General features: G+C 34.5%; 1 protein-coding gene across 1 annotated transcript in view; it reads left to right on the top strand.

The window, feature by feature from the left end:
- Window positions 1–9819, top strand: part of CHMP2B (charged multivesicular body protein 2B) — a 30536-nt gene extending 20717 nt beyond the window's left edge. Inside the window, exons 4-6 of the mRNA XM_047099735.1 lie at window positions 3437–3539; window positions 8472–8578; window positions 8763–9819. Of these exons, the coding sequence (XP_046955691.1) occupies window positions 3437–3539; window positions 8472–8578; window positions 8763–8873 (321 nt within the window). The 3' untranslated portion in view covers window positions 8874–9819. The remainder of the gene's footprint in view (window positions 1–3436; window positions 3540–8471; window positions 8579–8762) is intronic.
- The last annotated feature ends 3302 nt before the right edge of the window (window positions 9820–13121 follow it).

Genomic DNA, 13121 nt, shown 5'->3' with positions numbered 1-13121 from the left:
AAGGACATGTGATTTCTGTCAGAAGGATTTACCAGTTAATTTTGTCAGAAAATTATGTTTAACTTACACCCTTTGTATAAAAAAATAAATGTTTTCACTATGGAGTTTAAGGGACTTTGAGCTTTTTGATTTTTTAATAAATAATGAGCCCCTTGATGTGTATGAAGTACTGTGAAGAATAAGAAGACTTTTAAGACAAAGGCGCTGCTCTCACAGATTTTATTGTTCAGTTGAGGATGGGGTGGGAGTAAGGAGCAGGGAGGTTAAACTATTTCTAATGGGGAAACTACCCACTATACATCAGTGTGTGCTAAATTTCAGTGAACTGTTCAGATCTTTGAATTGAGTGATCTGAAAGACTTTTAGAAGACCTAGGTGTGAAAAATATCACTAGTTGTTAAATATAAGGAAGGAGGAGTATTTGAATATGGAGACCAAAAGAAAAGAAAGCCACAGAGGAAGAGCAAGTATGAGGTTCATATTAGAAAAATGGTATGTACAGTGGATTCTTGTTACTTGAAGTAGTTAATGTTCTGTAGTTGGGAACACTGAGTTAGTGAATATCGAATCATTGCTCCTAGGGAAATACAAGGTTAGGTTCCTGTGAGCCTTTGGTGACAACATTTTTGTCAACCAACTTATACGCTAACATTGTTTAATGTGTGTTTCTGTTGAAGGACTCCGTATTTAATAAGTATTATTGATTCATTAACATTGAATTCATGCCTCATCAGAGCTAATATGTATTTTTCCACAAACACATTATAGCTTCCTACACTTAGGAGCACTACACAACACTTTAGTACTATGGTTGGGGCCATTTTAAATGGCAAAGTCATCAACAAAAGTTACAAAAATGTGGCACTCAATAGACCACAATAAGGACACTTGTGTACAGTATGAGAGTTGAGACAAGAAAGCAGAGGTCACCTTGTTTGACCTCAGCTGGAAACAACCATGTTGGATAACTCAATTTTTTTGCCGTTCCCTGTGTGTCCACAAAGAACAGAAAAGCACTGTGAGTATTGGTCTGCAGTTACAAATAAATTTAGTGAGTAGGCATATCCACACATATGGAATCCAGAAATAATGAGGAGCAACTATAATTGTTTTTTAGATTACAGAGCACACGAAAATAGAATTTGCCTTTGTCAGGTGCAGTAAGTATAGTGACACATTATGTTCTTAAAAAAAATGGAGGAAATTTCAATGTAAGTTTGTTCTGTTAATTTACTCTTGATGGATCTTTGTCATTTTACAGTAAAAAATTCACAGTTAAGAGCAAAAACTTTCGTTTTCCTTTTTTGTTTTCACAAGTGGACAGGACTAAACATCTAATTTGGGAAAAGATCATATGTGATGATCACACAGTTGAGCTGGGTAACCTTTCAGTAATAAGGGAAAAACCATCTACTTTGCAGTTTTTTCTTTTACAGGTAGTAGGTTAGGAGAAGGTACTGAATATGGTCCTGCCATGCAGAGATGGCTGAACTGGAATTTTCACTTAATTATCTTAGAAATGTCTTAATTCCGCAAATACTTGTTTAGACCCTAGAGTAGGAACTATAACAAATGATGGGGATGAAGTAGACAGCAAAACCAGGCAGGGGCTTAAAATGGACAGTCTGTTCCAAAAACAGCTCACTCGAAGAGGTGGTTCAGTGTAGTGATTAGGAGCATACATTTTGAACCAGATTACTTGAGTTCAAATCTCACTTCTATTCAGTAGCTTTAGGACTTGTGGCAAGTGAATTTGCCTTTCTGTGCCTTCATTCTCCATTTATAGTGTAGGGAAAATGGTGGTGCCTAGTACATAAACATTTGTTAGGTCTAAATGTCTTTTAACTTTAAATGTTACATATAAATAATTATGCTTTAGGTACAGGGCCTGGCACATAGTTAAGGCTATATAGGCATTTACTGCTTTATCATCATTATCATCATTGTTGTTAGTATTATTAAGTTGCAAGTAATATAATTTACATCAATAAATAGAGAATTTCATTTATAACAAGTGAGATCAGTGTGGCTAGAGGGCAGCGGTACAAAATAAGACTAGCTTGTTCAGCAGAGTTTGGTGGTGTTTGGTCTCAGAGAATTCTGGAATTTGGCTTTTACTACTAAGAGCAATGGAAAGCCACTTGAGAGGTATGCGCTGGAGGGGGATGGGGGAAATCCAGTGTTACTAGTTACTTTGGCTGCAGCATTACATACAGATTGAGAAAAGACTGCTTGGTATCTTTGAAACTGATGTGTTTTATATTGTATAGTATCTTTCAATACTGAACTAACTGTGTAATACATATGTAAATTTTGTATATAATATGTATAAAATATTTGCCCGTACTAGATAGCATTAATCTCTTTTAATGAAATAACTTGTGAATATAAAATGTAAGAATTCTTTTCACATTTTTTTGCAAAACTCATTCTGTTCGTTTCTCCAAACCGTGATTTAAAATGTTAACGGTTTAAGTATTCATGCTGTGTATCCTTTTTCATTTAGACATCAAAAGCTAAGTGACAAATTTTGTAAAATTTAAATTACAATTATTTTCAATTTAGACATTAACTGCTTGGCACATAATAGGCAAATGTAGTTTTCCCATTTGAATAGCATTGGATTTTTTGTTGTTGCTGACAATGTTTTTTAATTACTTTATTTATTTATTTATTTATTTATTTATTTATTTATTTATTTATTTATTTTGCCTACTGTTCATATGAGTTTTTCACCTGGTCTTTATTTTTTTTTAATTTTTTTTATTTTTTCCTTGTTTATACTTACTTTATTTTTTATTTTTTTTTTTAATATATGAAATTTATTGTCAAATTGGTTTCCATACAACACCCAGTGCTCATCCCAAACGGTGCCCTCCTCAGTACGCATCACCCACCCTCTCCTCCCTCCCACCCCCCATCAACCTTCAGTTTGTTCTCAGTTTTTAACAGTTTCTTATGCTTTGGCTCTCTTCCACTCTAACCTCTTTTTTTCTTTTTTCCTTCCCCTCCCCCATGGGTTTCTGTTAAGTTTCTCAGGATCCACATAAGAGTGAAACCATATGGTATCTGTCTTTCTCTGTATGGCTTATTTCACTTAGCATCACACTCTCCAGTTCCATCCACGTTGCTACAAAAGGCCATATTTCATTTTTTCTCATTGCCACGTAGTATTCCATTGTGTATATAAACCACAATTTCTTTATCCATTCATCAGTTGATGGACATCACCTGGTCTTTATTATATAACAGTTAAGCAGATGGTATCCAAATATTTCATTTTTTTCTAGAATACTTTGTACTCTTATATTTGATGATGACAGAATGTATATTTTTAGAAACCCTGTATCTAATTTGATGTGTTCCCTTTGAACTTATTTCATAGTAAAATTTTTCCAATTATGTAGCCAACATGAATCTTTTCATATATTTAAAGACAATGCAAGCAGTTAACAAGAAGATGGATCCACAAAAGACGTTACAAACAATGCAGAACTTCCAGAAGGAGAACATGAAAATGGAAATGACTGAAGAAATGAGTAAGTTTAATAACTTATAATGAAATTTGCAGTTTTTCATCTTTGAGTTAGCCAAGTTTATTTACTAGCAACCTTATATTCTAATCCATAAAAGGACAAATGTTGAAAAAAATGATATAGCACCCTTCTGAATAGATGTCTGTATTGTAACTCTAATAATTTTTATTTACTTAAAAAAATTTTTAAATGTTTGCTTTTAAGAGAGAGAGAGCAGGGGAGGAGCAAAAGAGTAAAACACAGAATCTGAAGCAGGCTCCAGGCTCTGAGCTGTCAGCACAAAGCTTGATGGGGGTTTGGGGGGCTCAAACTTAGCTCAAACTCACAAACCGTGAGATCATGACCTGAGCTGAAGTTGGACGCTTAACCGACTAAGCCACCCACGCACTCCTAATGCATTTTTTTTTTAATTTTTTTTTTCAACGTTTATTTACTTTTGGGACAGAGAGAGACAGAGCATGAACGGGGGAGGGGCAGAGAGAGAGGGAGACACAGAATCGGAAACAGGCTCCAGGCTCCGAGCCATCAGCCCAGAGCCTGACGCGGGGCTCGAACTCCCGGACCGCGAGATCGTGACCTGGCTGAAGTCGGACGCTTAACCAACTGTGCCACCCAGGCACCCCTCCTAATGCATTTTTTTTTTTTCAACGTTTATTTATTTTTGGGACAGCGAGAGACAGAGCATGAACGGGGGAGGGGCAGAGAGAGAGGGAGACACAGAATCGGAAACAGGCTCCAGGCTCTGAGCCATCAGCCCAGAGCCCGACGCGGGGCTCGAACTCACGGACCGCGAGATCGTGACCTGGCTGAAGTCGGACGCTTAACCGACTGCGCCACCCAGGCGCCCCTCCTAATGCATTTTTAAATTGGCAATGTATAAGGCTCAAAATTCTATCCAACTTTAGTGGAAGGAAAAATATAAAATATGATATGCCATATTTCTATGCCATATTGGCCACAGCAGTTTTACTTTATTGATTAGTGCAGCAAAACCAACTTGTGAATAAAATAACTCTTCCTGATATGAATTTGATAGTTTCAGAGTTGTGTTGATTCTTTCATACTGTAGAAGATGTGTGTTTTATTGGAGGTAGAGATAATGGAGCTCTTCTGTTATTTTTTTCTTTTCCTTCCCAGAGTTACTTAATACTTAGTTTTCTTCTTTTTGACTATAAGCTAATTGCATGTTGTAGTAGAAATATAGGGAATACAAAGGAATGAAATTTATGAAAAATCTGTTATCACATCTCACAGATATAGTTACTGTTAATATGGTATGTTTCTTTCCTATATTTTTCCATAACTTATAGTAGTTAATCCTATTATATGTGTAATTTTGAACCTTATTCTGCTTTTAAAAAACATACTAGTATGACATACGCATGTACTTATGACCTTAAGTCTTCTCTGAAGTCTTTTTTTTTTAATGGTGTTAATACTGCATAACATTGGAGCTTCTGGGTGCCTCAATGGGTTGAGTGTCCAACTTCGGCCCAGGTCATGATCTCACAGCTTGTGAGTTCGAGCCCCGCGTCAGACTCTGTGCTGACAGCTCAGAGCCTGGAGCCTGCTTCAGATTCTGTGTCTCCCTCTCTCTCTGCCCCTAACCCACTCGCATTCTGTCTCTGTATCTCTCAAAAATAAACACTAAAAAAAAAAAATACTGCATAACATCAATATTAAATAATATCCATCTTAATTTATTGAACCATTCTTACATTGGTCAATAAGACTGTTTTAAAATTTGTATTTGATAATCCTTTGATAAATGTTTCTATATTATTTTTGTCTACTTTTCTGAATCTCAGAGTATTAACGTTTATAGGGCTTTTGGTTTATACTACCAAATTCTTCCCAGAAAGACAATACCAATCTTTATTTTGCCAGTTACAGCATCTGGTCAACATTGAATAATTACCTGAAATGATATGTCAAACTGATATCATTATTTTGCAAAGATATTTCCTAATTGTTTTACAATTATGTACAGCTATGCCAGATTAGTTCTGCATAGTTACTAGCATTTTAATTTAATGGCATGTAGTGTATAAAATAGTGTCAGATTAAATTACTAAACTCACAACTGTTCAAGTATTCAATTTCAGAATATCTATTTTCCTTTTAGGAGATAATGAAATTGTATGTGTATCTTTGATAAGTTCAAAAATTTTTTTAGCTTTCACTTTTAATCTTTAAAAATATGACTTTTTTGAATCATTAGTGAATTTTTAATGACTGTGAGAATTGTCATTTATATAATGATTGCAGTATCATGTTTATGTGGCTTCCAGTGATGGTACAGGTGTGAGATCTTAGAGGAATTAACTTTTCCATTAAGCTATAATGAAGAGAATCAATAAGCTCATACTTACAACTCTTATCTATCATAGTTTTCATTTATGTTTTAGTACTTGGCAAATGAGTCTGAAAGAATAGTAATTGTTGGTGATTACTCAGTTCTTCTATAACCTACTAAATTACATTAACAGTGTTTCATTTAAAGGTAAAGTCAAGGATTCAAGGTTTAAATTGATCTTTTTCCAATTGATATTTATGTTGTGCACTGCTGCTCCAGATCTTGTTCACATTCAAGTTTTGGAAACAGGTTCTTTGAGAAGTCTGTATTTTATATATATATTTTATGTATATATACACACACACACACATATACACACATACACACATATGTATATATTACATAACCATATTTTATATGTATGTATACGTATATTTATAAATGGTTAATTACAGTTTTTCTGAAAGCATTCTTTTAATCCCGGATTATACCTTTCTGTTCTTTCTCATCTATTCCCTTCTTTCATTTTTTTTCTGCACTACTTCTTGAGGCACGTACAGACTTTGACCTGGATTCCCCACCTCCATCATTACTTCACTAGCATTGGATTATTACAGCTGCTAAATTATTTTTCCAGAAACTTATCTCTGAGCATGCCAGTGAGATTCCTTTAGTTGCTTCTTGCTGACATCAAAATAAAATTCTCAGATGTAAATCAAAAACAATTTTCAAGTCATGCCCCTTTATTTTGCCAGTGAGCAGAGGTAAAAGGACGGTCTCCACAAGTTGAATAGGTACTAAATGGAAGAAGTGAGACTCTAATTGAAGTCTTGACATTTGCTTTATTTCTTCAGAGATGATATTTCATTTTTTGTCCTTAAATTTAATATAACCTTTTCCAAATTTACTTTTTGAGCTAACCCAAAAAATCAAATTGTCAAATCATGCTCATACCAACCAGAGAGCTTTATTAATATTGTCAAGGATACAAGCAATTAAGATGCACATGTGAAACAGGGAGAGGGCTGGGACATCTCAAATTATTCCCCAGATCTTTTTTTCCCATATCAGACATAAGCTCTTTGACCCAGAATAATAGATGATGTGGCTAATGAGGTTTGCATATCATCTCTTGTTGAAGGAAACATTTAGGTTATGAAACATCTTAAATTTATCCCTCAGATGGTTATCTGTCTTAGCTGATATTTCCTAGGAAGTCATCGCACATAAACTCCTACATTGTAGGCTTGTTTACTATAGCAGTCCTAAACCAAGGACATTCTGCTAACAACATTCCATAGACAAGGACACTCTTACTGGCAAATATTAGTCTGTTTACCAGGAGTATAATTAGCAGCGTACTTACAAGGAGATAGACTTTGTTACCTGTCTTTTTTCCTTTGGGGGCATCCCCCAGTGATCAGGAGAATGATTATGGTCCATCTGCTTTAACTCTTTCCCTCCTAAGCATTTTCCACTCATGCACACAACAGAAGGACTTAATCTTCCTTGAATATATCCCTATTGTCTTCCACCAAGTCTTTGCTCATCCTATTCCACCTGTTTGATCAAATGCTTTGCAGCCTTCAAGGACCACCTCACATGTTACTTCCTCCCAGTTGGATGTAATCTCTTCCCTTTTTATAATCATTTTATCTTAGTTACCTCAATCTGATTTTTTCTTTTCTATTTTAAGTGTAAACTACTTAAGGTCTTCATTTTTCTCCGTCTATCCATTAATTGTATTTGTACTACATGCTAGGCCCTTTGATTCAGGGATAATAAACAAGGCATAATCCTAACATGATACCTTCTGTACAGAAGGCTTTCCATAAATAGTTTGGGAAGAGAAGGGAGGAAGAGAGGGATATAGCAGTAATAATCTTTGCAAGGTTAAATTGGACATCATTCTTTACACAAGTTTAATAAAATATCGAACCTTAGATTTTGTTAGAATATTCTACCTACATGTTGAATATAAATTTAAGTTGAAAAATAATTATAGGTATAAACAGAGCAAATTGTCTCCCAAATATTTATAAGATACTTGATTCCTAAATATTCTTCCATGGTCAGATTTAACAGCTACTAGCTCAATGAATACAATTTGTGGAATCATATTTTAAAACTTTAGGGGTGCCTGGGTGGCTAATTCGGTTGATCATCTGACTCTTGGCTTCGGCTCAGGTCATGATTTCATGGTTTGTGACATCAAGCCCCATTTTGGGCTCTTTGCTGACAGCATGGAGCCTGCTTGGAATTCTCTCTCCCCCTCTCTTTCTGCCCCTCCATAACTTTCTCTCACTCAAACTTAAAAAAAAACCAAAAACACTTTAAGCCTTTAGCTGTGAATTTCATATAGTTGTTGTTTATTAAATACACATTTAAAAAAATCAGGGTAGACTTGTTTTATTATAGGAAAATTTGTGTTGCAATGAAAATTACTCCAGATTTAGTAACTCAAAAATGTATAAGTGAACTTCACGAACATTTAAAAAGGACTTCTGTAGTTTGTTGATTAAGTTTGCCCTTGTGTAATATACAAATATGTGCACATAGTTGGACCACCTTCTAAAACTGTAAATCTAACTTGAAATCGGTTTGAAAGTAATTGCTTTGTTTCTCCCCTTCCCCCCAAGTCAATGACACACTTGATGACATCTTTGATGGCTCTGATGATGAAGAAGAAAGCCAAGATATTGTGAATCAAGTTCTTGATGAAATCGGAATTGAAATCTCTGGAAAGGTATGAATGTCTTCTTCTCTCAGTTAGAAATCGTTTCTACCACTTTTGTCACTGTAAGTTACCCTTTCCTGTTAGATGCGTGATTTTATATTTGAATGTAAAGTAAACATCTTTAAAGCACATCCTTTGTGTCCTTGCCCCACATTTGGTAATGCACATTTTTTCCCCTTTACCTTTAATATAGATGGCCAAAGCTCCATCAGCTGCTCGAAGCTTACCATCTGCCTCTACTTCAAAGGCTACGATCTCCGATGAAGAGATTGAACGGCAACTCAAAGCTTTAGGAGTAGATTAGTCAGAAAAACCATGATATTTTGCTTACTTACAATTATTTAGTATAAATCAGGCACAGTGCAGATTCCTTTTACAAAACACATTTATTTGCAAAAATGAAGACCACGAGCAAACAGTTGTTTCCTAACCTATGGCTATTTTGAATCTTTTACCAAAGAATGACAAGGATGCAAAAATGGGAACAGTTGGATTTTATTGAGAACTATTTAGGAGCGAGGATGTGTAAAAAGTTGACTTCTTTTTTGCATGGCATAGAGAAATTATATTCATTACGTAGTGTTTACGTTCTATGTGTTTTTACACGGAATACAAAAATCTTGTTAAATGCCACTAGGCACCAACTAAAGAGACTTGTAAAAAATATTAAAAATATATCATTAATTCTGTATCTGTTGCTTGTCCTTTGTGAGTGATATATGTTATGACCATAGGCGGTTCAGCTGCCAAATTATTTTTAAATGAGCCAAAAGAAGAGTGCTATATAAACATTTGTCTTAAAACTGTCATGGGTTTTTCCTTTTTCCTTTTTTTTCCTTTGGGAGAACATTCTAGTTGGTAAGTTTATTACCTTTCAAAATGTGCTTGGCACCTGCCTTAAACAGAATATATTGTGCACATCTTTAAATTATTTTAACTGACAGAAAAAATTACATTTTAAATTAATATTGAGGCGTCTTAGAAAAATTATCCTGGTTCTCTTTTGTAAAAGCTTATAAAAATGAAAATAATTAGCAAAAACAGACACTGAATTAATAACATTTTATAGTAATAAAACTACATTTTGGTCTTTCTTCCAAGAACTGAGAAAATTTTCCCCATGTGAGATACTATTTAATATGTTTAATTTTGATCTTTATTGTGTATATTGAACACTCTAAATGGAAGCCATCTTTAGTTTAAGACTACTGTGACAATACTTAACCTAAATTTTAAAATAAAAATTAGCATTTTTTCCTTGGTAAATAAACTACAACTTTGTCAGAAATTATTTCCTAAATGTGTATTAATGTATTAGCAGTATTTTTTAAGGTGAAGTTGCTATGGTATTTAATGTATATATAGAAAGTGAGGAAAAAGTAAAGTGGCAGATTAGAGAATTTAGGATTAGGTTAGTTTGAAAAAGTTCTGTTGTAATATATGGGTTCTAGCACATCCCACCATAAACGTTGGAGGAGAGATCAGTTGGGTGTGACCAGATCAACATCTGATGATGGACATTTTGGTCTAATGTTGACAAGGTAAATCCATTTTAGGGCTAGTATCCATATGGCATATGGATTGGTGGGATGAATGAAAAGTTAAACTATTTAATTTGTAATTCATGAAGCATTGTATGATGTTCATAGATAAGGTTGCATTGTTTACAGTATTAGTTTCCCTGAACATTGATGGGTCAAAACATTTTACTGGATTATGGAATGTTAACCCAGAATTTGTTTTGATTCTTGGATGTACATAATAATGCCAACTAACTTTATTTACTTTCTTGTTTACATGCGGGGGGCTTTTGTTTTTAAAAATTATTTTGTTAAAAAGATTCCAATAAAGATTTATTGCTATTATGCTTTTTTCCCCTTTTACTCTGTTTTTGGCTTCTGCTAAAGTTAACATTTTTATGCATATCTGGTAATTTTTCAAAAGAATGATTTTTATTATTTTTCTGGAAGGAAAATAGGTAACTCTGCTTCTTAAATTTTAACAAATGTCTTTCCTAAGAATTAGCAGTTGGTACAGGATTGATGTTTGTGAATGGAATAAGAATTGGTTTCACGTGTAATTCATCTGATGATTCCTTTTCTAGAACTTGTAGGGGGTAAACATTTTTAAATACTATTTTTAAGCAGATAAGTCTTAGTGATTTCCTTTATTTTCAGGCAAACCTGGATACTACGGAAGGCTTTGGGACTCAAAGTAGAGAGAAGAGCCATTCTGATTTGGTTATATTTATAAAATGCTCTTGTAGCAATTTTCACAATCGTTGTAAAATTATGTTACACTATCCTTGACTAAAAATGAAACTTATTCTCCACACTTAAGATTCGGAAACAAGGATTCTTATACATTGAGTTTACTGAAAATAGAGTTGATCTTTCAACAATGTGGGTATTGGGGCAGTGACCTCATGCAGTCACAAGTCTGCATATAACTTTTGACCTCCCCAAAACTTTACTAATAGCCAGTAGCCTTACCAATAACATATCAATTAACACACATTTTGTATGTTAACTGTATTATATATTGTATCCTATAGAGTAAGTTTAGGGACAATAAAATGTTAAGAAAATCATAAGAGAAAATACATTTATGGTACTGTACTGTATTGAAAAAAATCCACATATAAATATGTGGACCCTGCACAGGGTAAACCCATGTTGTTCAATGGTCAACTGAATTTTTTGTTTGTTTCCCTAATTTCTCTTTTTTCGGTGAAAGGATTACTTTAACAACTGTATTCAGACAAGAGGTTGCCAATAGAGAATGGAAAAGTATAGCAATACCTGTTTTACCAAGAAGGATGCAGTCCAATGTCACATTCTGTTGGGATGTAAAAGTCACGGGTGGAAGAGATCTCAGAATACCAGAGAAGTAGAATGTGGTTAGAAAATAAAATCATTTGTCAGGTGACTGCGTTGCATAGACTATATTCCATGCTCGGAGAGGAGTACCTGGCTAAGGCAGGGGCCAGTGGAAAGGGGTTCAAGATTGTGTCTCTGTAGACACAGGGAATCTGGCAGCCTTGGGCTTTATTCAACCTGCACAGTGATGTATATTTTATTATTTGCATCTGATTGCCTTTAGGAGAAAAGTGCATTTTCCCCTCAGCCACAAGTACATTCCTTACTACCCAGTGGCCACACTTCTAGCCTGATCCCTGTGGACCTAATTTAAATATGTGCACTCCTATTTTATTTTTTTTGTGCACTATTTTAGATACTCTTACATTAAAACTAGGTGTGTGTCCAGATCTGAAGAGAGACTAATAACTTTCTCCTTTGATTACCATTATTCTGCAGGAATAGGTTTTTTGCAGCTGTAGAAAAACAGATCAACTTTCCAATTTCCTCTCTGTAGAAATTGAGTCTCCCATAAAGGGACTTGACACCGTTCTTCTAAACTTAGTTCCTTTGAGTCAACTGGATTGAATTTACCTTAGAGCAAGCCTGAGGAATGTGACGGCTGATACAAGGGACTCTAATTGTTGGGACAACACACAACACACACTCCCCTTCCCCCACCCCCATCTCCCCCAGAAGTTGAGAGCGGGTGCACAAAGACACATTGCTCCCATCCCCAAAACACTGAAAATATTTTTTACTAGATCAATTTTTCCACCATTAGAGATGGAAGGGTCAATGGATGAATGTCAACCATCTGTGCAAGATAAAATTGAATGTACCAATTGGTATAAGTGACAGATCTTTCCATTTTAATGGACTGTTCTGAATTCCTAAAGATTTACCACTGAAGAGTTCACAAGAACTTTAGATGGAAAGACTTGCTAAAGTCAGGTTTTGCCATTTATTCCTGAAAGTATGAACACATAGATAACTGCATAGCAAATTACATTTGTCATTTATTTAATTGCAGTTTAGGATTCTAAATAGCATTAACCATTTTCTATTTTTATAAAAAGATCAATCTATATTAAAATATCTCTTTATATATATATATTTTTTAACGTTTATTTTTGAGACAGGGAGAGACAGAGCATGAACAGGGGAGGGTTAGAGAGAGAGGGAGACACAGAATCCGAAACAGGCTCCAGGCTCTGAGCTGTCAGCACAGAGCCCAACGCGGGGCTCGAACTCACGGAGTGCGAGATCATGACCTGAGCCAAAGTCAGATGCTTAACCGATTGACCCACCCAGGCGCCCCTAAAATATCTCAATGTAGTTAGAATAGTCTCAAAAACTTTCTAATACAAATAAATTAATTCTAAATACTAATGCATTTACAACTAATGTGAATAACTATAGATTTGTTATTTTGATATTAAGTATTGATTCAAAATAACTCCTTTTAGGGAGAAAAATTATTTCCCAATGCTAGCTGTATCTAAACCTGAATGACTTTATGGATGAATGTCTGATATTATCATATATATGTGAGGATGATATAAGCATTTATACATGCTTATTTTTGTTGTATAAAGTCAGATGAAACATTCTCAGATTTATATTTAAAGTGCAAAAAAGTCACTATTCTAGATTTATATTGCATTATTTTTTTTTCTATTTGCAACTTTCAG

Source organism: Lynx rufus, unplaced genomic scaffold (genome assembly GCF_022079265.1).
Source record: "Lynx rufus isolate CCGP_SWC_20201006 ecotype Redwood Valley unplaced genomic scaffold, mLynRuf1.p SCAF_5, whole genome shotgun sequence".
NCBI classification, from domain to species: Eukaryota; Metazoa; Chordata; class Mammalia; order Carnivora; family Felidae; genus Lynx; species Lynx rufus.
This window is presented reverse-complemented; position numbering and strand designations above follow the sequence as displayed.